The sequence below is a fragment of the Miniopterus natalensis genome, chromosome 10, assembly GCF_054644295.1.
Source record: "Miniopterus natalensis isolate mMinNat1 chromosome 10, mMinNat1.hap1, whole genome shotgun sequence".
NCBI classification, from domain to species: domain Eukaryota; kingdom Metazoa; phylum Chordata; class Mammalia; order Chiroptera; family Miniopteridae; genus Miniopterus; species Miniopterus natalensis.
Genome location: NC_142090.1, coordinates 18,609,592 through 18,635,622, shown reverse-complemented (window position 1 = coordinate 18,635,622; position 26,031 = coordinate 18,609,592). Strand labels below are relative to the sequence as shown.

The 26,031-nt window shown below is 38.8% G+C and overlaps 1 protein-coding gene across 2 annotated transcripts in view; it reads right to left on the bottom strand.

Annotated features, from left to right (window-relative positions):
- Positions 1–26,031, bottom strand: part of GRM8 (glutamate metabotropic receptor 8) — a 689,326-nt gene that overhangs the window by 351,363 nt on the left and 311,932 nt on the right. For both annotated transcript variants that reach the window (XM_087821041.1, XM_087821040.1), the window contains exons 4-6: positions 5,147–5,282; positions 4,542–4,696; positions 3,355–3,492 (exon numbers count right to left, since the gene is read on the bottom strand). In XM_087821041.1, coding sequence (XP_087677167.1) covers positions 3,355–3,492; positions 4,542–4,696; positions 5,147–5,282 — 429 coding nt within the window. The remainder of the gene's footprint in view (positions 1–3,354; positions 3,493–4,541; positions 4,697–5,146; positions 5,283–26,031) is intronic.

Genomic DNA, 26,031 nt, shown 5'->3' with positions numbered 1-26,031 from the left:
GTGTGTTTGCCCTAGCACTTGAAATAAACATTATTTCCATTGCACTAGAAATAGTTCTAATTGGACAGACTGTTAGAATTTTAACAACATCCAAATAAGTCAAAGGAATCTGAAGCAGACATGGCACCAAGTCAGGATTCTAAGGCAACCCAGTTCAGTATCTATGCCTGAAATAAGTATCCAATACACACCACGTACAGGTACTAAAAGGACATCTGTACACATCAGCATTTGCGAAAATATGAGTTTCGAGAAACTGGGTATTCTAAAAAAAGTCTGTTAAAAGTTATGTGATTAGTTAATAACTACTTTCCTACCAATTTTATTAAATGTAATATGTATAAAAAGAACTGTGCTCATCATTTCAGTTACTGGCAGATTTTCATTAAACAGTCTTAAAACAACAGATATGAATGTGCAGATGATAAGACACATTCAGAATTCAGAATTGAGCACAGTGTAAAAAATATATCTGAATGAAAAACACACAGGGGACTCTGTGCATAAAGTCTTTCAAGTTCTTCTATAAAGTGGCCCCTCTTTATTTGCCACTATTCCTTCACATGCACCCTCCTACCCAGTCAGGCAGATCTCTCCACCCTCCCTCGCACATCTCCATGTCCTACTCTGTGTCTCTGCCCTGCTGACCCACCATTCCCATTATCTTGGATGCTCTTTCTCAAAGCTTTCTTATAATCAAGCACTCATCTCCTCCATGGAGCTTTAAATTTAAAACTTGAACTTACAGCCATATATTTTCTGAACTTCCTAATGTTGCATTTAATTATAGGATGCCCCCCTCTGCTTAGGTACATGTTTGTCTATATTCTTTTTTCCAACTTAATCACATTATTGAAAATTAATAACTCCTCTTCATGCCCCTCCCTGAAGTTTCTGTCAACGGCCCACTCCACGTTTAATCTCCTTTTCTCCAGTTATTCCTTCCAAATCCTAGGTCTCTCTGAGAACAGGCTTCCATGTGCTCTGTCCTAAAGAAAAGGTCTGCATCCCTGATTCTTCCTCAACTTCCCCTCCTACACCTACTTTCTTTTTCTGCCAAACTTCTTGAACAAGCATTCTTTCCCCCACTTCTTCTATTCCGGTTGTCTCACAATCAGAGTCTCCCGATCACGCTTCCTCTGCCTCAGCCACACCTCTTGCAGCACTGAAACTGTGTGCACCCATCTTATTTCCTACACACTGAGAGGGCAGTGGCCCCCAGTTCATCTCCTTCCCAAACTCACCCACTCAGTTTCCTTTCCTGGCTCCTCCCCTAGAGTCTTCAGTCTCTCACCCCTCATCTCCGCTCAGCCTCCAATGGCAACTGCACCTCTGCCCTTGTCTTGAACTTCCAGGTAGGTCTCCATCTGCCTAAAGTGTATTTTTAGTGCTGAACACTATGTGGGTCCCAGACCTTACGCTGCCACCTGCTGGGCAGTTCCATGGGGCTATATCAAAACCAAACTCAAATTAGTCCCTCCAAATGCACCATTTATTCGGTCTTCTCTGCTAAGTAAATACATAACTATTTTCCTAGACCTAGCAGGGAGAGATTTGACATTCAGAACCTCCATCACTAACTACCCCCAGCATTAATCACTTCATGCAGTGTAAATACTACCTACAGACTCTGTCCTCTGTGATGTACCCTAACTAACATGTCTGTGTCTAGGCCGTGACTGCCCATCACCAGAACGACTGATGGGCCCTCACTGACCCTTCTCCTATCTCTCCCCTGATCTCCAATCCTCCTTACACTTCTGCCAGAGGAATTCTCTTAAAACAGGTATCTGAGCAATGCCCTGGATAAAAAAAACTCAGGTAATTCTACCCTACAGGTATGGTAAAGCCCAAATGCCTCAGCTCTGGAACTCCTAGAAAGAACTTCAAGAACTTGCATGACCTGGCCCCAGCCTATCTCTTTAGCTTCACCTGCCCCCATGGCCCCTCTCACTCACTGCCCTCACCCTCGCTCACTCCAGCCTCCCTGTGCTTTTTCTTCTGCACCTTGAACAAGAGAGACTTGCCCTAGATCCTGCAATGGGCTGTCCTCATATCTTCACACAGCTGACACCTTCTGGCTTTTCAGGCCTCATCTCACATGCCCCCTACTTGGGGCAGCATTCGGTGACCACACAATCTAATTGCCGCTCTCCCTGCCACACCACCCAACCACCCTTTCACATTCACTCTTCTATTTCTTATAAACATGTCTTGGCATCTGGAAGTTTCTGTTCCTTTATACATTTACTTATTTAGTATCTGTCACCTCACAGTCAAAGGTAAGCTCTGTGAGCAGAGACCTCTCCTCCCTTCCTCACCCCAGCTCCTGGAACAGTGCCTGGCACACGCAGCCTGCAGTCAGATGCCTCCCCAGCCTGGTGCCTATCTCCACATCGCCCTCCTTGCTCTGCATAGATGCCCACTCTAGCATTTATCATAGAATATCTTTTATCTGAACAGCTCTTTCCAAAGGAAGTGAGTAGAGGGAAAGGAGAATATCAAAATATGGGTGTGAGGAAGGGATGTGTGGTTATAAAATACCCCTTCAAGTGTTTAGCATTCAGGGTAGAGGATTTATTTATCTTTTTAAACATTATCCCTAATGTCTTATGTTTTCTTTTATCATGCTATAAACAGTAGCCTTTAACTTTCATTTTCTATGTGTTAGTTTCTTATATAATATGATATATATGAAATGGACTTTTTTAACGTTAATATTGACCTTGTATCTGGGACCTTGCCCAATTTAGTTATAAGTAATTTTTAATATTACATATATATTTCTATTCATAAAATCATCAAAATGTGCAATTAGATATGCTTAATTCTTACACTTAAAATATAAATATTTAATAATCACTATTATTTTTAAGCATAATATATAAAATAAATCATAAAAAATCATAGTTGCTGGTGCTATGCAGAATATGGGAGGTTATTATAAGGGACATGGATTGAAATCATTTTTAAAAAAACAACAATGTCTTATAGCAAATTATTATGATCCATCATCTTCACTGGAGAGCAATATCATGTCTTTGGTATTTGTCCATATCCCAACAATCCTAATAAAATGCTTTGCCCAAAGTAGAAACTCAATAAATGTTTTTTAAGTAAGACTGAAACACCCAGCACACGGTACATGTCCAATAAATATTTGTTGGTTGACTGTAAGAACCAGTGAGTACACCTAAGTTTGTTGAATGAGCAATGTATGCTCAGCCCTTCTGGGAAACCATGACAAGAGACACAAGAAAACAGAAAATACCTCCATCACTATCCATATAGAAATACTTCATTTCTCAGGTAATGATAAAACGAATGTACCAAAGAAAATATTTAAGTGGCTACCTGTGCATTTCTTTATATGACTGTTCCTTTTTCCATGTGATCCTAACTTGCATCCAAAATTCTCCTCCCAAAACTCTGCGAACCACACATTTCTTCGATTATTGGCAAGAGTTCGGCTTCTAAAGTATCGATCAAATCCTATTTTAAAGAAGAAAGTTATGATTTTAATATTCTTTCATAAACAAATATTATCAGAGCTTCTAAGTGGATATTATGTTATATTGTGATTATTACATGGGAAAAAACCACCAAAATGTGTTAAATGGGGGAAACCAAAAGCTTCCCTTATGGCAAAAGCAAAGAAGAATCAGGGGACAGTATCTCCACCCCACCATTTACCATTCAGGCACCTGTCCCCAGGGATGAGCGTAACAGGAAAGCCTGTTGGTGTCATCATCTCAACCTCTCCCTCTCTTCTAGGTCTCCCAGTGTCAGGGACCAGTGACCTCAGGCTAAATATTCAGAACCAACTCAGACTTTTTTCATTCCCCCCCCAACTAAGGGTTAGTGTTCCAGGCTTCTATGCTTCTACCCACCTCAAAATTTATCTCTCCTATATGCTCCATTTTCAGCTAATTCAATTAACTAGTCAGTACTAATGTAACCATCTGGAGTCATGGGTAATGGGCTAACGTGTCAGCCTGCTCAGGTAATGACCGCATTGAAGGGAGGCCACCTGGAAATAATGCCTTACTCAAAAGGATAATGGGGAAGGTAGGAATTTCAGTCACTGATAAGACCATTGGCAAAGACATTTGGGAGACAGGCGGCCTTTCAGGGATGTTCCACATCTTCGCTGTAGCGTTTATTTTATCCATAGGGTCTGCCAGCATCATGTCCCCATTTTCTATGAAGCAAGCACTCTCCCTCCAACAGCGCTGTAATCATCATGTATGCCCATGGAAGCACGCAAACTTAGAGGACATCTTCAAAATGTCTTACGTCATGGGAATATTAAGGCCAACTATAATTGCCTTTCTTTGAAAAATCCAATAAGTACTCTTCTAACAAGATGTGTGTGTGTGTATATATATATATACTGGGTAAATAGTTACTGTCTTGGCAATTCTGCCATCAGAACTAAAAATTCTGTCCAGAGTCATCAATAATGGGTGCATTTCAGTATATGCACCTTTGAGTTTTGATTTAATTGGAATGAAAACATATTCTCTACCAGGCATCCTTACCATCAATTGATGCTCTTTTGGGCAAAATCGTCACAGCCCCTTCTGCAATCTCTTCCTGCTGATAAACGGGTGCTATTTTGGATCCCCAACTATCAGAGCCGATCCAAAGAAAATGCCCACTTTGGTTTAATTTTTTTGCTGCTTCCAATACCCTCCTGGGGGAATTAAAAGAAAGAAAACATACCACATTTATCGAGAAACACTACACTTATGAATGTTACAAGACGGCTATATCCAGTTATATACCCTCAGTAGGGCACCATTAAACAATTAGTCAAGCATTCCAACTGCCTGAGTCTTATCATCTCCTAAAGGGAATATATTGGTGACTAACTCCAGCACCTGTTAGGCAGCCTTGCCCTTAACCTTGTATACTTCATTCTGACTCTCATCCTTGTCTCACTTCTTTCAGTCCCCAGGTTTTACTCAATAGACATTTCAGACTTAGAAACTCGAAGGCTGTTGTGCACCAGAAGGCAATCTGCAGTTGCATGAGACTGTTTCAATTCCTATGAAGTCTCACAATATTTTATACTGAACATGAAATATGTCAGGAAAAGGGATGTGGGCCACAGATCTAATCCTACATGAGGAGGAAACAGTACCTGATGTCATCTTCATTGGCAAACATAATCACGGCCCGAGCATTAGGTGTTTCTAGCAGGCGTTTGATGATTTTTTCAAATTCTCCAGGTCTTGGTTCGCGTGGGATTTTCTGTGATTGAGCAATGCAAACACCACCTATTGTTTTTTAAAAAAGAAAAAAGCGATTCACAAAGGGCACTATTTAACAAACTAAATGAGGTTAGCTACTTTATAAAAACACATCATTTGGTACAGAATATTGTTTCCCTTTTTTTAGTGATGGGAATTTTTAAGATATGCTATCAAGTATATCAAGCAACTTTCAAGTATATAGTAATACAATCTTGTGAACTATAATCCTCATGCTGTACATTAGTTTCCCAGAACTTCTTCATCTTAAAATTGAGAGTTTGTACCCTTTGACCAAAATCTCATTCCCCGGCCCTCTATCCCTGGTAACCACCATTCTATTCTCCAGCTCTATGAGTTCAGCTTTTTGAGATTTCACATATAAGCAATATCATATAGTGTTTGTCTTTCACTGTCGAACATTTCACTTAGCATACTGCCCTCAAATTTCATTCATGTGGTCACAAGTGGTATTTCTTTCTTTCTCATGACTGAATTATATATCATTTTGGTCATTTCTTTATTTATCTGTTGATGAACACTTCAGTTGTTTTTATGTCTTGGGTATTGTGGATAAAGCTGCAAAGAATATGGGCATGCAGATGTCTCTTCAAGATTTTCTTTCCATTTCCTTTGGATACGTAACCAGAAAGGGATTTGCTGTACCGTACGGTAGTTCTATTCTTAATTTTTGAGGAACATTCATACTGTTTTTTATAGTTATTGTACCAATTTACATTTCCACCAATAGTGCACAAGGGTTCCCTTTTCTCATATTCTCACCAGCATTTTATCTCGTCTTTTTTTCCTTTTTAGAGGATTTATTAGGGTGACGCTGGTTAATAAAATTATTCAGGTTTCAGGTGCACAACTCTACAGCACATCATCTGTACACTGTGTTGTGTGTTCACCACCCCAAGTCAAGTCTCCATCCATCACCATTTATCCCTTTACCCCATCCCCTTGGCAATCACAACACTGCTGTCCACGTCCGTGAGTTTTTTCTTTCTTATTTATTTTATGCTCAGTCCCTCCACACCTCCTACACAGCTCCCACCTCCAACAGCTGTCAGTCTGCTTTCTATAGAGTCTGTTTCCATAATGTTTGTTAGCTTATTTTGTTCATCAGATTCCATATATGACTGAAATTATATGGTATTTGTCTTTCCCTGACCGACTTATTTCACTTAGCATAATGCTCTCCAGGTCGATCCATGCTATCACAAATGATAAGATTTCCTTGTTTTTTATGGCTGAGTAGTATTCCATTGCGTAAATGTACCACAGCTTTTATACCCACTCGTCTACTAATGAACGCTTGGCTGCTTCCAAATCTTGGCTATTGTAAATAACACTGTAATGAACGTAGGGATGCATGTATTCTTTGGCCTTTCCTTCTGAGGCAAAGAGAGACCAAAATGGAGATTTAGAATAGATCTCTGCCCCTGGGTTAGGATAAAAGAGGATTCTCAGCGGCAATAGAGCAGAAAAATAACACAGGCAAATATCAGCAGGGAAAAGCAGTATTAGCAATATACTTCAACTCCATTATGGTTTAAGCAGGCTTTTTGAGTCAGTTGAGTATTAAATCATTTATACCATTGCTTCTGTAGGCAAAGGCATTTTTACTCCCAATTAACAATGCATTCAGGTATCTAAAAGTCACTAGATGCCATTATATGCTACACATTAGGTTGGACCCTGGGAACACAGAGTCTAATCCAGGAGTTACCATCCAATTTGGGAGACAGATTTCCAATAAATTATCATGAAATATGTAGTAAATTTCCAAATTAAGAAACTATACCATACAATGGGAGCACAGAGGAGGGTGTAACTAAAGTGTTTGAGAGAGATGTATTTTTTTTAAAGGTAAGAGTTCTTTCTTTTTTAAAAATACATTTTTATTGATTTGAGAGAGAGAGAGGAAGGGAGAGAGGGAGAGAAAAAAAAATCCATGAGAGAGAACTATCGGTGGGCTGCCTCCTACACACCTGGGAATCGAGCCCGCAACCAGGGCATGTGCCCCTACTAGAAATCCAACTGGCAACTTCTTGGTGCATGAGACACTGCTCAACCAACTGAGCCACACCAGCCAGGGCCCAGATGAGAGGGAGTGTGAGACAAAGAGGCCAGATCATGCATGGCTGTGCAGGGCCTATGGAAGATTCTGAATAGTTCAAATGCTTAAGTTCCTCCCTAAATGTTTCAGTAGCCTGTAAGAATGTGTCCTGTCTTTGCATTTTATGGAAGAATGGATGAAGATTGTTCATGTAGAAGGCAACCTGGAGTGGAAAGACTAGGAGGCAACGAGCCCAGGGGGAAGGTTAGGGGGACAGGCAAAGGGAAAACACAATGCTTCCCATGCTGAGGAGGAGCCCACGGAGCTGTCCGAATCTCTGACTTAGAATCGATGGGGCTTTGTACTAGGTTGTACAGCCTTATTGAAGTATTATTGGCAAATAAAAAATTGTATATATTTAGGTTGTGAAGATTTGATCTAAGTAGGAGGTAGTGAGAAACCAAGCATGACCAACTGTATGGTGTTGGCCTTTGTGACCAGTTTGTGTGATGCCACCATTAAGCAAGGAGGAAAACAAGAGGATGTCTTATGGGTATTTATTAAATCATGTGGACAAAAGCATGATTTTGCTTCAGGACAGGTTGTCTTTGAAGTGCCCATGGAACATCAAACTGAAAAAGGGGGTCTGGAGCTAAGGAGAGGGAAGGGAAATGTAATTACAATTTTGTCAGATGCTGACACTGGAGGTAGTTGAAGTGTTGGGAGTGAAGCGATCACTCAGAGGGAATATTTAAGTCAACAGTAAGAAAAGGTGAATGATAGAGCTTGGAAAACCCACTAGCTTTGGAGAGGGGGCCAGTGAATGAGACTGGAGAGGAGTGATCACATATTTTGAGGAGAAAACTTGTGGGACAAAGCCTAGTGGTTAAGTTGAAAACTATGCATAAGTTCTTTTAAAAAATCAAACAAACAAATAGACCAAAAAAAAACTGCAGTGAGTGGAAGCGTTTAGGTAACTATAGAAATGTAAGATCAAAACCGTAACACTCTCCGGGGAGAGATAGCTGTTTCAAAATATGCCTGCCCTTTTAATTACATTGCTGCAATTACTTAAGCAGACCATTAAAGACATGCCATATCCTAAGTATCATTCTGATTACTACTGGCTTCATAGCCAGAAGAAATGCAGGCTGGAAAATTTTTATTATGACTATTTCACATGAGGCAAGCAGGCAATCTAGACATAGACTGAAGGCTGAATTCACTGATTTATTCATTCATTCAGGATCTATTGAACATTTTTATTAATTAAGTTGGGCTTTTACATAATCTAAATACATTTTTATATATTTTTTATTGCTCTCCTTTACCTAATATTTGTCAGCCTGGCCAGTCTGTATTTTTCAGGAAAGAGGGCCTGCACAATTCATTTACTTCAGCTGAACTAATACTTATGGAGAATCTGCTCCACCCAGTATTTTGCTATTTGATGTCTTATGGGTATTTGATTAAATCGTGGATTGTATTGCTTCTCAAGTGACTGGAGTTAGAAGATTAGGATTCTTTTCTTAGCCCTGAAATTCATTCACACTTTCTGTCTTCATATCTGTCAAAAAGCCAGACAGTTAATCCATCATAGGCATACATGGTGTATTATGTTTCAGGAACTACAGACATTCAAAGATCACCTGTCCTCAGCAGTCTTACAGTTAAATGACAAAATGTAAGAAAAGCCAGATAAAGATGTAAAATTATCTAATAATGAAAGATAACAGCATAAGATATTAAAATACAGTAATAAACAATGTCATCCCCCAAGACAGTCCTATGACATCATAAGATGTCATTATATACTGTTAGAGTTTGGTTAAAAAAAAACACCAACAATGTGAAATTTAGTCAAACATTCAGGCTGAATCAAAAATATGTTTCCTACAATACTCATTAGCTATTGTTTTAATTTTCGAGAGGCTCTCTGACTTGATTTAGAGTCCCAGGGTGGGTAGGAGGAAGAGGAGTTGCCCTACATCTATTGCTTCTATTTCTTTGTATCTCACCCTGAAAGAGCACTGATTGTGTACAGTCCTAGGGACACTAACTTTCCTATTCTGCAGGTGTGCTCAGTTCTGCAGGAAATAATTTTTAAAGCTTAGCAGTTAGGGGAAAATGTTGTATGGAGGAGTTTATAACTGGCTGCTTTCTAGAACTTTGTCATTTCCTTGTTTATGTCAAGTCCCACCCCCCTCCCCCCTTTGGATTCTTTAATGACAATGGAAAGATAATTTGTTCAACTGAGTACTGTAAGTGCAGGTACACTTTACAACACATGTGATTGCTCCTTCCAGCCTCATTCACTCTATGATACCTCACTATTCCTCATGGCAGCCTCTAAGGTTGGTATTTTCACCATATTTCCAAGGTGGAAACTGAGAAACAGGGATACCAACAGCTAGCAAGAGACTGGAACCCAGGTTCAAAGCCAGATCTGTTTGACTCCAAGTCTAGACTTTTCCATCATCTTGCCCATCAATTATTGACTACACCTGTTGCTTAATGGTTTAGTGGATGCAAATAATTGATAAATAAAATAAAGCAAATTTAAAGACTTATTAAAAAACCCAGCAGGTTACCCCTTGTAAATCAAATTGATAGCTATATAAATATAGTACTTCTATTGAGTATTACGAACCTAGTTAAGATACTTACATTTCATGCAGATTATAGAACTGACTTAAATTTCTTCAGTATATATGTAACCAGTCTACTCTCAATAAAAAAATAAATTAAATAAATTATATCTTAAGTTTGTTAAAAATTATAATGCCCCAAAATTAAAAATAAATAAAGCTTCCTATTAAAAAAAAACAAAACAAAAAATCCTTTCCAATTGTCCCCCATAAATACATGTCCTCAGGAAGACTTTCCTGAGGTCTCTAGTCTTCCCCTTTATCTTTGCACTCAAGAAGACACAATAATTGTATTTTTAAAATTTTGTTATTTATTTTCACACTAGTCTATAAGCTCCATGACTACTGAACTTGTCTTTTACATTTACCACCACACTCCCTGACACCTACCACTGTTTGGTACACAGACTTCGACAAATATTTGTTAATTCATAAACGCAAGACCTGTAATAGATACCGCTGATATAGAGAAATAGACATGAGAGAGTCCTGCCTTCAAACTCCTTTTAGCCAAGTAGGAAAACAAAAGATGCATATAAATACATGTTTAAAAATAAGTGGCATAAAAAAAATTGGACCAGCCCGGCCGGGCGTGGCTCAGCGGTTGAGCGTCGACCTAGGATCCAGGCGATCAGGGTTCAATTCCCAGCCAGGGCACAATGCCCGGGTTGCAGGCTCGATCAATGACTCTCATCATTGATGTTTCTACCTGTCTGTCTGTCTCTCTCCTTTCCTCTCTCTGAAATCAATAAAGATATATTAAAAAAAAAAAAAAATGGAGCAGGTAATTCAAAGGAAGTTGCCACTGAAACAGGCTCTATCTCCCTAAATAGTTTATAACAAGGTACCATGAATTAAAATATCACCTTGGCTTATCTGTAGGGTGACATAATAATTTATTCTTATTGATACAAGAAAAAATTTGTAAAAAATTTCATTTATAATTTTTATCTTTACAAAGCTGAGACTCATGGTTGAGTGGCCCAGTGTCTCAGGTCTGAAAGATGAAAGGCTCATTTCTTTGTGTTGGTTTGCTAGTACAGAAAGATGTTGAAATGAGAAAGAAAACAGACCTGGAGCCAAAAGACCTGAGAGTGGGCCTTGTCTGACCTTGAACTAGTTAGTCTCTCATCTCTGAGTTTCTTTACCTCTGTTACAGGTTCTTAACTACCACCCAGGATGTCAAGAGAATAAAATTTAAAAAGGTAAAATGATATAGCTCTAGACAAATGTGGTACATCATCATCATCATCATCATTATTATTATTATTATAAATAACCATGACCAGATAAGCATCATCACCAAACCTGAGATGGGAGACAGTTGATATTCAGATCTAAAACATGGGATTGTCAACAGGTCATATTATTAAAGCCTTCACCATTCTTTATATAATATTATAAATTATCTTAAATTCTGAGAAACGACATCTGCCCATTGTCTATAATGACTATGTTATAGATTTATGTCCATAAATGACTAGATTTCACTTTTCACCTATTGTTGGTCACCACAATGTGATAGAGGCAATCTCAATGTGAGAGATTAAAAGTTAGTTACATTCTCTCCCCACCCCCCCTTAATTCCTACCCAAAGGATCTAAGTCCCCTTTCGAAGAAAATCCGTAAGTATTCAAAGATCTGGGTTGAAAATTAGAATTTACTCTTTAAAAGAATAAAAGAATGGTAAACACTATTAAACTACTAATGGTGCCAACTATTAAGAAGCAAAGCTGTTGTGGAAATAGTCACATGTTCTGTTTCATTTAAACATTTGCCTGTAGATTAGTAATCAGCTAGAATCTAAAAGTCTAAGACAATACTGTTGCAGGTTGAGCTCCCCAGAAGCAGACCCTCAGAAGAAATTTGAAATGTGTATTTACCCTTGGCATCCACCCTGTGAGGGGTGAGGAATGAAGCAGGCCTGGGCGAGATGTCCAGTTGGCTATGGCCCAAAGACAAACACCCAACACAACGGGAGCCCTGAGGCTAGGATGGCCTCCAGAGTTGTTTCCCAATTAGGTCAGGAAGGCCCGGCTATTATACCTCCAATCAATCAGTCACTGGATCTGGGCAGCCTTAGGTAGCGGGGCAGAGACATTGGGCAAGGCTGCTCTCTGCAGCCAGGGAACCCTTCAAGGGGCTCTAGAGCAGCCCCTGAGGCAAGGGTGACATGTCCTTCCCTGAATGAGAATCTGATCCGAAGGGAAACTCACCATATATACAGATTAAGATTTATAGGGAGATGAAGATGCATCTCTGAGATGACAGTGCAAGTTAAATAACTAATAAATTGTTATTGTTTAATTGCAAAACCCCTCCTCAAAGAGGACTTATGGCACACAAAAAGGCAATGTATACAAACTGCACAAAACTTGTAGTCAGCTCAGAGAAAAGAAATAAGATCATAAAACTCCTTGGTATTTAGAGAAGTTGTGTCAATGAAATCTGAAAGGATAAAGAATCATGTTTTTAGTAGTTGCTTATTTTTAAGAACAAACTTTCTATTAATAATGTCCATGGAGAGAAATAAAACAGGAAACAATGTCAAAGCATCAAGTTCTAACTGTGATGAAAATCAAGAATTAAATTATTAGAATGAAATTACTTACATAGCTATGTATAGAATATTAAATGTGATTTTCGTTTAAACAACATGATTACTACCAATGTCTCAAATCATTTCAGAATTTTGGTCAAGTTAAGCTCTAAGTAAATCAGATCAAGTCTCTGGTTGTATAAATTGTTAGATCTGTATGACAGACTTTGGGTTTGGTGCATAAACAAATCAACACAATTAGCTTTTATTATTTGTTAAAGAGAATAACTAAAGCATTGGTTAAAAATTATTGGTCAAAATTTTTGATTCACTATAAAAAATTATCTATAACAGACTGTTTTTGACCTAATAAAAATGTGATATTGCCAGTCAACTATTATTTATTTGTTATGAATGAACCTTCAGATAATAGCAATGAGCAAAACCAAATAAATTTTTGGTTTTTTCTTAAAGACAATATTAACACATAAACTCTTAGGGTCCAGATCCCAATTACAGTATGAAGGTGGAGAACTTCCCCGCTCACCAAGCAATTCTCTGGACACCAACTAAATCAGAATCCACAAGTTAAGGGTCCAGTTCTGTACGACTGGCTCTCCTTCCCAGTTTGTTACATTTGGTTTTCCTGGCAACCGGTGCATCCTTAGGTTAGTTAAGGCCTTTTCCAAAGTCATCTTATTAACATAAAAAATGACACCTTAATAACACTCATCACTTCAGAAATGCCAAGGGTTTTAAGCTCTCTGTGCCAGAAACAGGGCAAAGACCAAAAATCCATTTCTTATTACAAATCACAATATTACAATTATCTACCCTAATTACCCTTGGCATCCTTTCTTTCCATCTTTCTGGAAGCGTAAGTAAAATAACAATTTGGCCTAATGTAATTGGTCCATCCTTGATAGTCGAGTAAATTTTGTTCTAAGGTTCAAATAAGTGTAATCACGCCTCTTGTTACAGTATTTTCACTTCCTTATGTGCTGTACAACTGGGACTTAGCAGAAAAGTGCATAACATGATGAAAGTGTGTATGTTTGTCAGCTTAAGGAGCACTTTGTGAAAGAGATTTATCTCACACATCACAGTAAAGAAGAAGTGTTATCTCTAACAATATGGATTTAAAAGAGCAAAATTACACTTTAATCTGTGCTCATTCGCACTCTCTGTCTCTCTCTCTCACATACACACACACACACCATTTTATGCTTTTTCCTCTTATCAAATGCCATGTGGACTCTTAAAGGGACTCTGAAAAGCAATAAAATGAGGAAATAACGCTCCTGCTACAGATGCAGCATGAAGCAAATACTACTCCCCTCTGTGTCCCATGAAGAGCAACACTATGGACAACCTACTACGAAAAGGACTGGGACCTGGAGGCCCTCTCCTGTCCATCCCCATGGGGACTCTCAGATAGATGCTGGTGCTCTGGAGGCAGATTGGGCTGGGACAGTCTCCCAGGGTCAGTGTCCATATATACTAGGCTTTCTAACTCAACCATAGCTCATCACAGATCCAAATGTCTACTCAGAAAAACAGTGAGTGGCATGGTGGTTACAAATGTCATCTCTGGGGCACAATATCCTGGCCCTTCACTTACTGGTTATGTGACTCGGAGCAAGTTGTGTGACATCTCTGTGCCTCTATCCCTCACACAAAGATTGAGAAAATGCTAGTATCTTCCAAATGGGTTATTGTGAAGGGATTAACTAAACACTTAACAGATCATTTTTTCCCTCAGAAAGCCTGTTATTTGCAAATTATTTAAAATAAAAACTGACAAACCTCAAAGAGATATGGTAACTCAATTTCAGCAAGCAATAGCCACCTATAATATTATTTGTAGACAGTTCAAATTTCATTCCTCAAATGTACACAGAATAATAATTCTTACTAGAGATTCCAGTCAATGGGGATATTAACTGCTGGAAGTTCCACAGTTAGAAGGCAAACTCATGCCTTCCACAAGCTAGATCTAAACTTCTAATGTGTTGTCCCTTCCCACTCCTGAAAACTGGAAACATCTAAGGAGACATGGGCATGGGGGAAGGAGAAGAGAAGAGAGAGAAAGAACAGAGAGAAGAGAGACTGGAAAGCAGACCAGCCAGACCAGAGGTATCTTTGTTGGTGGGCAAAACGTGGATTCTCTGTAAGGTCAAAACAGCAAATGCGGGGTCAGGAACAGTAGGAGAAAGTCACTTGACTAGTTTTAAATAAGTTTTACCAATGTGTTGTGTGCACTTGTATTTGTCTGGATTAGTTTCTTAGTACTGTCACTGTCGTAATTAGCTAGCTAATATTAAAATAGGAAGCGAGCTACGGGGAGGCCAGCCTTTCTAAGCATGGCCATCTGGACTGCCACTCCTCAGGGAACCACTGGTCCACTCCCTGCAGGAGAAGGAAAAATGGGCGCATGCACAGGAAAGTCAGGGTGATGTAGGGAAGGTGCTTACCTATCAGTCTAGCCTGGGGGACAAAGATCATTGGTTAGAAGGGTAGAGCCACAGCAAGGGCATGAAATCCTAAAGGCTTAAGTGGTTAAGCTCCTACTTAAAAACCCCAAACAAAGAAATTCTCTTCCTTGCTTGCTACTTGCACTCTCTTGCTCCCTGACCTGTACTTGCCTGTCCTCCTGCTATTGGATTCACACAAGTGGGATTCCTCAGCTGCTAGTGGGGTCCCGGGGTGCTGCTGAAATGAGCACATTCAGAAGCCCCTGTGGGAGAATGAGGTGTGGGGTAAGGCTTTATTTGCATGGAGTTACATTCCTCAGTTTCCAATGCCCCCTTCTCCTAAGCCAGTCCCGAAAGAGGCGCCGCTGTGGGTTCAGCAAAGCCAAAAGCAAAGCCAGCGTCCAGAGCTCCTGTTCCCTGTAGTAGCCGGGTCAGCAGAGCGTCAGGCTAATTAAAGTCCCTTAGTCCACCGTGTGGATCCCACAGAGCCATGAGCCATGTGGGCGAAGGCAGGGGAGCGTGGCCCCTGCAATGGGAGAGCCAGGGGCCCAGGGCCTGAGAGAGAGAGCCAGCAGCCAAGAGAGAGAACTCCCTTTGTTTAGAAGTTTAAATATTCAGGTTCTGCCCTGCAGTGGCCACTGACAGGTAAGCGCTTTGCCACAGCACTCGGACCTTACTGGGCATGTGTCCAAACTGCCTCCGTCCAGTCCCTTCCCCCAGCAATCAGCTGGGGAAAACAGACTTGGAGAGTGGTAAATTAGCAAAGCTATATAAATGGCCTGCCTATATTATCTAGTCTTGCCTTTACTCCTTTCCTGTTCAATAATAACCAGGTTATTATAACAGTATCACTCCCTCCGCAGCCATGTGGCCCTAGAAGCTGCATGGCACATGGCCATGCTGACCCCACACACTCAATGGACTACAGCTGGGAACACAAGCTAAGCTAGCCACATGCTGGACTGGACTGGACTGGACTTTAATATGGAGCAAAGACTCTGGGCAGTGGCTTTGATCTTAGCCCTGCTGAAGACAAAAAATGAGACATTTTATGGTGAGACTGAGGAAGATGGGACGTTGGAGGGGAACTCCCTTAATGTTATCTCATTAATAAAGCTTCCCACATCTGGCTGGTGTGGTCCAGTGGTTGACCATCGACCCATGAACCTGATGGTCATAGTTCAATTCCCTGTCGGGGCACATGCCCAGGCTGATGGCTCGATCCCCAGTAGGGGGCATGCAAGAGGCAGCCGGTCCATGATTCTCTCTCATCATTGATGTTTCTATCTCTCCCTCTCCTTTCCTCTCTTTGAAATCAATAAGAACATATCTAAAATAAATAAATAAAGCTGTACACAATACCTCTTCCTCCCGTGGGGGCCTCAGGAAATTCTTGTTCTCGCAGCACCCCAAGAATTCCACTTCCACTGCAACAGGTGGGGAACAGAGGACACCTCACCAATAACATTACTACTTTTGGAGTTTGGGGGGATTTTTATTTTGTGTTGTCTGTTCATTTGTTTGTTACTGCCATTTCGAAGTAGATTTCCAGATACTGGGGCCAATAATAAGACAGGAAGGTTTCAAAAGATAAAACTAATTCCCTGTAAATGCTCAAATGCCCTATATGAATAGACTCTTTGAGAGAAGAGAAATTTCACATTTTCCAGCCCATTGCCTGGAAAAACTATTATGTCCAAGACTATTGAAATCAAGTGAGCACTATTTAATTTCTTACTCATTCTGGACTTAAAAAAAAAAAAAAAAATAGTATTGGACTTTGAATTAAGCCCATTATAATTAATTCAGAAATTAGAAATTCAGTTACAGATTAGGAATTCATTACAGAATTACACCCATTAAATTAGTGAGGGGGAGGACAGATATTGGTGGCACCTACCTTTCCTCCATCCTTCAACAAATATTTATTGAGCACCTACTACATGTCAGATGCTTTTTAGACATAGCATACAACAGCGAACAATACAGAGAAGGCCTCTGACTTCAGAGAGCTCATATCTATCTCTAGGGTCTAGTGAAGCCTGATACCTGTGGGCACTCGCTACATGTGTGATGAGCGAATGAACAAGAAGCTCCTGTTTCATGATATAGTGGATTGATCTAATAAAGAGGTAATAAGCATATCCATGCATTAAAAATACCATCATTCAGAAAAAGGCAAAGCACCTCTGCATCTATGTTATGTCTGTACATAGAAAAGTCATTTCCAACGCCTTCTACAAATGGGACACTCTCAACAGCATATCAACAGCAGCTCAGAGCTTGCAAACCATGAGCATTCTTCTACCCAGCACGTAAGTGGTATCTTAGTCTACTTACCAGCATTACCTGAATTCTGTCATATGTTGGCTTTCAGTCAGTGGTCTTTCCTCAAAGCAGCATTTTCAACAGATACTCAAAGTGGGTTGACATTCTCAATTTAAGGAAGAAGGAACTAATAGTTAAAAGTTTATTATTATTTTAGCTAAGTAACTCTTTAAAGCAAGAATTGCACCACAACCAATGTGCAGTAGTGACTAAACTAAGAAATAGACTTTAGAGAGAAAAAACAAGCACCTAAAAACTCAATTTTTAAGCAAATGCAAGTACTTGTGGTGTTTTGCAAGGTAATGCAACACCATTTTCCATAGCAAGATTTGATATATATGTTTGAGATATAAAAAAGTTAAAAATATAATTATATATTTAACTTCATGGGTTCAAATAGAACTAAAAAGAGAAGAGAGTTTTTGATAGCAAGCCATCATAAATTTTAGTTATTTAAAAGGTTCTTTTTTAAAAAAATTAACAGCTTTATTAAATTATAATTGATATATTAAAAAGCTGCATATATTTAATGTATACGATTTGATGGTGAGTCTGGGCATATGCTTACACCTATGATCCTATCACCAAAATCAAGGTAATAATATATCTATCATCTCAACAAGTTTCCTTGTGTCCTGTGTGTGTGTGTGTGTGTGTGTGTGTGTGTGTGTGTTAAAACAACATGAGATCTACCCTCTTAACAAATTTTTAAATGCTGTTAACTATAGGCATTATGTTGTATATCAGATCTCTAGAATTTCTTCATCTTGCATAACTGGAATATTATACCTATCGATCAACAACTCCCCATCTCCACCACCCCCCACCCCCAGTTCCTGGCAATTATAAGTCTACTCTGTTTGTATGAGTTTGACTATTGGAGATAACTCATATAACTAGAATCAGACAATACTGTCCTTGTGAGAATGGCTTATTTCACTTAGCTTGATGTTCTCCAGGTTAGTCTGCGTTGTCACAACAGTGGGATTTCCTTTTTTTTTAAGGCTGAATACCACTCCATTGTATGTATGTTTCCACATTTTTAATCCACTCATTTGTCAATGGGTATTTGGGTTATTTACATATCTTGCTGCAATAAATATTGGAATACAGATATCTCTTCAAGACTCTGATTTCAATTCTTTTGGATAAGTACCCAAAAGTGAGATTGCTGAATTATATGGTAGTTCTATTTTTGATTTTTTTTGAGGAACTTACATAACTGTTTTCCCTAATGGCTGTACAATTTTACATTCCCACTATCAGTGTACAGACTTTCCAATTTCTCCACATCCTTGCCAACACTTATTATATATTGTTATTTAGTTGTTTTTTGGGGGAAAGGGTTGTTTGTTTGTTTTTGATAATTGTCATCCTTACAGGTGTGAAGTGATAGCTCACTAAGGTTTTAGTTTGCATTTCCTTGATGATTAGTGATGTTGAGCAAATTAAGTACAGAGTTCGAGTCTAGTCCTAATAGTCAAGTATTCTTATTGTACTTTGCTATTGTCTCTCAGTAACTGTCTCCTTGGTCATTAAATCTCCTCAGAATACATAATTCAACACAACATCAACAGGTAAGATAGTATATAACATCAGGACTAAATAATATAGAAAAATGCTTTTTGTTCTGGTTCAGGTTGGGCAAAAAATTCATTCATTAACATCCTCTCAAAAGAGTGTCCTGCAGGCTTCTTATCCCCATGAACCCAGGTATGCCTGCCATTACCCTCGGAACATTAACTGAGCTCTTACTACATGCAGAGTGCTCTGCAGGGATCTGGAGTTGCAAAATGAATAATAAGACTTGGTCCCTGCTCTTGAGGCACTCAGAGTAAATAACACAACATGTAAACAAATATTACAATTTGATGTGAGAAATGCTGTAATACAGGAAAGCCTAGGAACAAGGGAGCAAGAGAATGGAGTCTAGTAACTGTGAATTAGCTTCAGCAGCTCCTGCCAGTCACCGTGGGAATACATGGGCAGAGAAGCGTGAAAAGTAACTGTGTGGCACATTGATATACACCAGAATCAACAAGTCAGAAAACATTTCCAAAGTGAGCCAGGATTGCTTGCGCTAGCCAGAAACCAGCCGGAGCTATTTCTAATTGCTACTCCCAGTCAGCAGACATGTTCGGTATTTCCCGTGAAAATGTGATTGTCATTAATAATTTAAATACGATGTAATAAACATCCAGCATGCCTGTACTAAAGGGGACTTAATTTCACTTTTCCACAATAAGAAACAAACAACTCACCTTGGAGTGGAAAGCACACAGAGAAAAAATATGTAAGTAACCATTAAAATGACCTTTTGAAGGAGAAATAGCAAAGCATCAATCCTAAGAACCAAGGATTCCAGTTGGGTTCAAGAAACTTTAATCATAACTAATCAGCCAGCCATATACATGGCATTATTTATTTCAATGTTAAAATATGTCAGAACTTAGAAGAATGGATTTTTATTTTTTTATTTTTATTTTTTTAATATATCTTTATTGATTTCAGAGAGAGCATGGGAGAAGGAGAGAGATAGAAACATCAATGATCATCATTGATCGGCTGCCTCCTGCATGCCCCTGCTGGGGATCGAACCCACAACCGGGGCATGTGCCCTGACCGGGAATCGAACCATGATCTCCTGGATCCTCGGTCGACGTTCAACCGCTGAGCCAAGCCCAACCAGGCAAGGACAGATTTTTAAAAGAAATTTTCTTCCTATTATTGCAAACTGTGAAAATGTTTAAGCCAAGGTAAAATCGCATCATTTCGGTATTCACCATCAAACACTTTTTCACTGAAACCAAGAAACTCCTACATCTTCAGAGTTATAGGAAATTTGGCAAGTGTGTTATAACATTTTGCATTACATTATATCACTTATCAAAAGGGCTTCTTGAAAGAACACCAAGCTTTCAATAATCCCAGCATCATCCAAATACAAAAATAAAAACCAATCCTAACCACAAATGACAAAAGGATAAGAATTTGTTACCTCATAAATTTCTGTGATGCAATTTCTACAATTTCTGTTCATGCAGGGACTCCTAGATAAAACTCATCCTATTTGCGAATGCATTATATCTTAACCATATACAGCATGTGAACAGCTCTAAAATGAAAAGCATTCTAGCTTGTGAAATTTTCACAAGCATTTTGGCTTGTGAAAAAATCTTGAAATATGAATCGTATGCCAGAGGACTGGTTCTGTCCTTTTAACAAGTTTGCTCATGATGTGACATAATTCTCTCATCCTTAGATTGGACCACACCCACATTCCCTCTCTATGACCCTGGGCAGACACAGCCTCTCTGGCTTTGTTTCCTCATTTGTAAAAAGAAGGGTGCTTGGCAGGATGATCTTAAGATTCTTTTGGAATTCAACATTTTGTGTTTCTATTAATATACCACATACACTGCCTCCCATGAGTACTGTGAATTATGTAAGTTCTAATATGGGAATAGAACATCATGTAAAATAAAATAAATCATTTTTAAAAGCCTAGAAGATACACAAGAAAACTTGTTCAATTCAAAATTATGAAACCTGGCTTCATGAGTCAGAGCATGAGAGGAAAACTTAAAAATTAATTTTTAGAAGAGTATTAGAGACTCAGATAGGTTCTTGGAGTCTGGTACCACTTCACTGAAGCACTATAATTCCTTGTCAGTTCAATAAAAAGAAAATGGGAGTGAGGGTCAGGCACAGTTACAAAGAAGATGGGTACATCTCCATGCCGATTTGTCCATTAATACCTTTCATTGCACCATTCAATAATAGCCTCCCTGCTCCCATTGGTTAATTTCCCTCTCATATATCTTTATTCCTTTTCTTCTGTCTCCTCTTACTCCGCCTTTTTCAAAAAACAAATCATGGTGACAGACCATCTGATACAGCATCTTTCCAATTACTTCTGTCCTGTTCTTTCCCTAAGACTCACTAACAGGACAGCAGAAGTAGAAAAGAACTGTTGTGTCGACTGGGGTCTAGTTAAGCATGGGAAAGAGAACACATTCGTTGATCTCTACTTCTTCCAAATATCCAACTACACTGTTGAGTAAAAAATGGGGAAAATAGAAAGAAATGTCATCGGTGTTTTGAGAGCTGAAAAGCAGATAATGGCCAAGTCATAACTGACTTACCAGAATAGAAAGAACTGAAGCTAAAGCCCACAAAGCATGGGATGGGCTGATGCCACAGAAACAAAGCAGTCACTCCACCGAACGCCAGGAAGGACCTGGGAAGGGAGGCCCCAGAGACTCCAGAAAGAGGGTTGAAAAGAGAAGTGGGTGAAAATCTTTGTAAATCCCTTCCTTCCTCCAACTGCAGTCCCTCTGCACAGGTCAGAGGGTCACTTTCCCTGGAGGATGGATTCAAGGACAACAGCCACAGCTGAGGGCTGAGTAATTCCCTATAAAGTGAAAGCCTTCGTGCTGAATGGGGAGTCCCTGCTCCCCCTTTGCTGCCTATTACTCAGACGCCGGCAGCATGACTTTCATCTCCCAGGCAGGCATTTGAGTCATTTTTGGAGAAATTGGCCAAAGGGTAATAACATACTGACACTCCTATATGGATGTCTCTCAGCTAAATGGCCATGTCTACCTGCTCACTGTAAAGTAAAGCCACCAGTCAGTACCACACTTCCCAAGCTAACAAACAGCATGTCAGTACCGCATTCTTAATGTCACACCAAGAAGAAGAGATAAACTTAGAGGAGAGAGAAACAAGACATAAGTAGAAGATGACCTAAAAAAATATTAATATCATCAAAGGGAAAACATTGTGTCTGTGCAACAAGAACAGGCAGCTACAGAAACACAGACTCTCAGAGAACAAGAAAGAGCTCCTGGAAATTACAAATGATAAGAAGGTAAAAATATCTCAGCAGATAAGATACATGAGAAAGTAGTTCAGAAAGTAAAACCAATGAAAAGTCATCATGAAATTAGAAAATTTATTCAGGTGTAATGTTCAAATTTTGAAGTCTCCAAAAGAAAATAAAGCAAGATCATTACCAAAGAAATAAATATTTCTGAGAACTGAAGAACACACCTTTTTGAATTAATAATACCTATCAAATGCCTAGCAAAAAGGAAAGAGAAGGAATTAGAAGGGGAACATCAGCACAAAAAATTTTTAAAACATTTGAGAGTGAAAGAAGATTACAGAAAAAAGATTAGGGTTTAAAGTGGCTTCAAGATTCTCAATGGTAATACTGCCAGTCAAAGAAAAATACAGCAACGCCTTCAAAATGATGAGGAAAGGTTAGCTTTACTCTAGAAAAACACATGACCAGCCAAACTATAAACCAGTGTGTGGGTAGAATAAAGTATATTTTGGACATGCAGAGACCTGAAAATATATTTACTTCCCACACATCCTTTTTCGAAAGCTTCTGAAGGATGTACACCGTTCAAACAGGGAAGGCAACAAGAAAGAAGACTTAAAATCCAGGTAACCGGTAATCCAACACAGGAAAGTGAAAGGGATTTGTCAAAGTGATGACGAAAGGAAGTCAAAGTTAACAGCTGTGCAGCTGGTCTATAGATCCTCCAGTCCAGATTAGGGCAGGAAAATAGAAAACTCCAGAAGTATCTCCAAGGAAGAAGAAAGAGAACTGATGGCCTGTCTGATGTGTTTGAATGCACTGAAAGAATATGTACTGTTCTGTCAGAGTCTGAGGATGAATTCATAATAGATATATAGAAAAAACAAGCATATGACAAAGCAAGGAATTATTAATTCCAGGTAAAATAAAATGTTGTATGAGAGGAGACATGTTATTTTAGCACACTATCTAGATGAACTGTGGCACCATGTGCACAGTCATGATAATCTAAACACTGAATATTAATGGAACCAAAACTGTGATCTGATCATACTGGGATTAGAGAGGTGTATCTGTGTCCATGTGCCCATGTGTGTGCAATTCGTGTATGGTGGAGTGAAGTCATAATCTTCCAAAATAGGAAGTCCATAAAGATGAAAGCTAAAAATTTAGGAATGCAGCATAAACAAGTATAAGTGTAAAAACGAATTGCAGAAAAACAACTAAAGGAGTTGAAAACAAATGTTCTTAAGAAATCATGATTCAAAAGTGGGAGGAATGGGGTAGGTGACTGCAGTTTTTGTTAAGTTTAGTTGCACTATATGCAATATCACTTAGCTAAAAAGTCTGTTTTGGACTCTGCTTTTAAAAGTCATAAGTAGGGGGAGGGGAAAGGAAATTTAAAGATGGAGACGTGGTTTTAATCCTATCTGTTAAAGCAAGCATCTCTGCCACTGGGTTTCTCTTAAAAACTTCTCTGCATCTTCACACTGGGCCTGTATTATCTTACCTAACTGGGAGTTTTGTTTATTTTATTTGTTATTTAAGTGGCATAACGGACATCTGTTTAGACTGTTTAGAACCAAACCTAGAAAATAATGTATTTTGGCAAAAATAATAATTAATAAGAATGCTATGACAATCTATGTTGCCAGGGTTTAAAGCAACATTTTTCATCTCAATCAAAACTAACCTGTCTCCATAAATTGTTTCATTTGCAATCTCCAAAGGTTCTTATCAGATATATCAGTATTTTGTTTTCATGATATAAAAGACCTATCATTTAAACAAAACCACAACTGCTACTTTATCTGGATACTATTCGCAATTTAACACAGTGTTTGTTGCTAGATTTAAAAAATGAGCTTTTATGTGAATACGGACATAATTATCACCCAGGACATCTTATTTGAGCATTTCAAGGACCACAGAACAATGAAGCTCTCTATGGGTAGAAGAGAACACCGGACCAAAAATGGTGGAGGTTACTCTAATATCTTAGCTGTCAGGTATAGGAGTTTATAGGAACTTTGGTAGGTGTTCAATAGTATTTCATAAGAGAAGAGGGTGAGTATGGGAAATATACAGGTGATATCATCCAAACCCTTCCAGATAGGGTTTGAAGTCCTATCTAGGCTACTTTCAGCAAGATATGAGAAGGTTTCATGAAGGACCTTCTTGGCAATATTTCAGCTAATTCATTACATCCAGAATTGAAATGATGAATCCTGTTTGGGAAATAAATCACAGATTACCATAATCTGTGATTCAAATACATCTACATGTATATTTAAATTTATGTTGTACACTGAAGCACTGGACATTTGTACCTCACAGCTCTCCAGGAAAGATTTGAATTGATTTCTTTTCCAACAACAAATAGGTGCCTATTTTTAGAATACGTGGTGAATGAAGAGGCCCCTCACATTCAACACTTACACAGGAAAAACGAGAGTCAAACATCAGTATAGGGAGAAAAGTCAAAGGGCCAAACGCTGCACCACAAGGGGAATGAGAGACCAGACCCTGATTTTCAGAAAAATTGGCATTCAAGTGGTAAAAGAAATAAAAGGCATTAAATTCATAAGTCATTCCTTCATTTGAATGCCAAACAATAAGTATTCATCGAAATTTCATAGATTTTATAAGATTACCACTTGGGCATAAAATTGGGAACAATCATGTAACTCAACAATGTACCTCAAATAGTGTTAAAGTCTCTTCCTGCATGATGTCACTGTAAAACAGGGATTATACCATATAATCCCTCTCATGGGTGTCCCAGATATAGTGATTATGTGAAATCAGGTTGTTACATTGATTTCAGGTAACAGGTGTTCTCACCCTCCACATCCACAGTACTCACAAGGGTGATACTGCTTCTCTTTCTTCTTCCTTTTTCCAGCAAAATGGCATCTGTGTGGTTCATCCTTTTTCATTTTTTTTAGAAAATAAATTCACTAATATCCTTAGACTTTGATGGTGTCAATAAGAACAAGATTCTTATCAGGCTCTAATTGGACGTAACATTGTACAAAGGAAATTAATGAACATGGGAGCCTCTCAGAGCTTTCAATTTATGTGAGAAGTCAAATGAGGAAAAAAGACAGAGAAAGAAGTCAATGCCTTTTATAAGGGCCAATCCATAGCCCAAAATTGCTGCTTCGTGGTTCTTCAGGAAAATAAGTCACCATCGAAGGTCTGCAAGATCACTCTTTACATGAGAAAAGGAGAACCGTGGGAGTTGGGGGGGGGGGGTGGCTGTAGCATCTGGATGAAAAGGAGCTGTTTCTCAATAACTTCAAGTGGTATCAATGCAAGCCAGCAGCAAGATCTCAAATGCAGGTACTTCTTCCGGATTTCCAATGATTATTAACCATGAAAAGCATCAAAAACAATACTCGGTGCATCATATTTAGAGCTCATAGCTTACATGTCTTCTGTTTTTCTGCAGATAGGTTAGCATTCAATTTAGTTTTGCAGGGGTGCCAGAGCACATGGGCATAAAACTGAAAAATTAAATAGCTCAAAAAGTGTAGGTGGGCTTCTGTGAAATTGGTGCTGAATCAATTTTTTTAGAAAGCAGAATGCAGTACTAGAACTGCTGCATCTATGTTCTATTATTAAGTGCTTAACTCTTCTAAATTAGGAAGATAATAACAAGCAATCTTGTGCAAAAGCTGAAGACCTAAACAATACAATTCTGAAACCAAAAGAAGACTGCTTTGCTATTTTTTACTTTTATAAAATATCACTGAGGCATCATAACACAAAATCATGAAGGAAAAGATGGAAAAGAATATTTCCCATAATTTTGCCATCCTAGCATTTAAAAACTGTATGATTTATTTCAGTCTTTATCCACCTTAACCCATAATTACCAGTTATTATTAA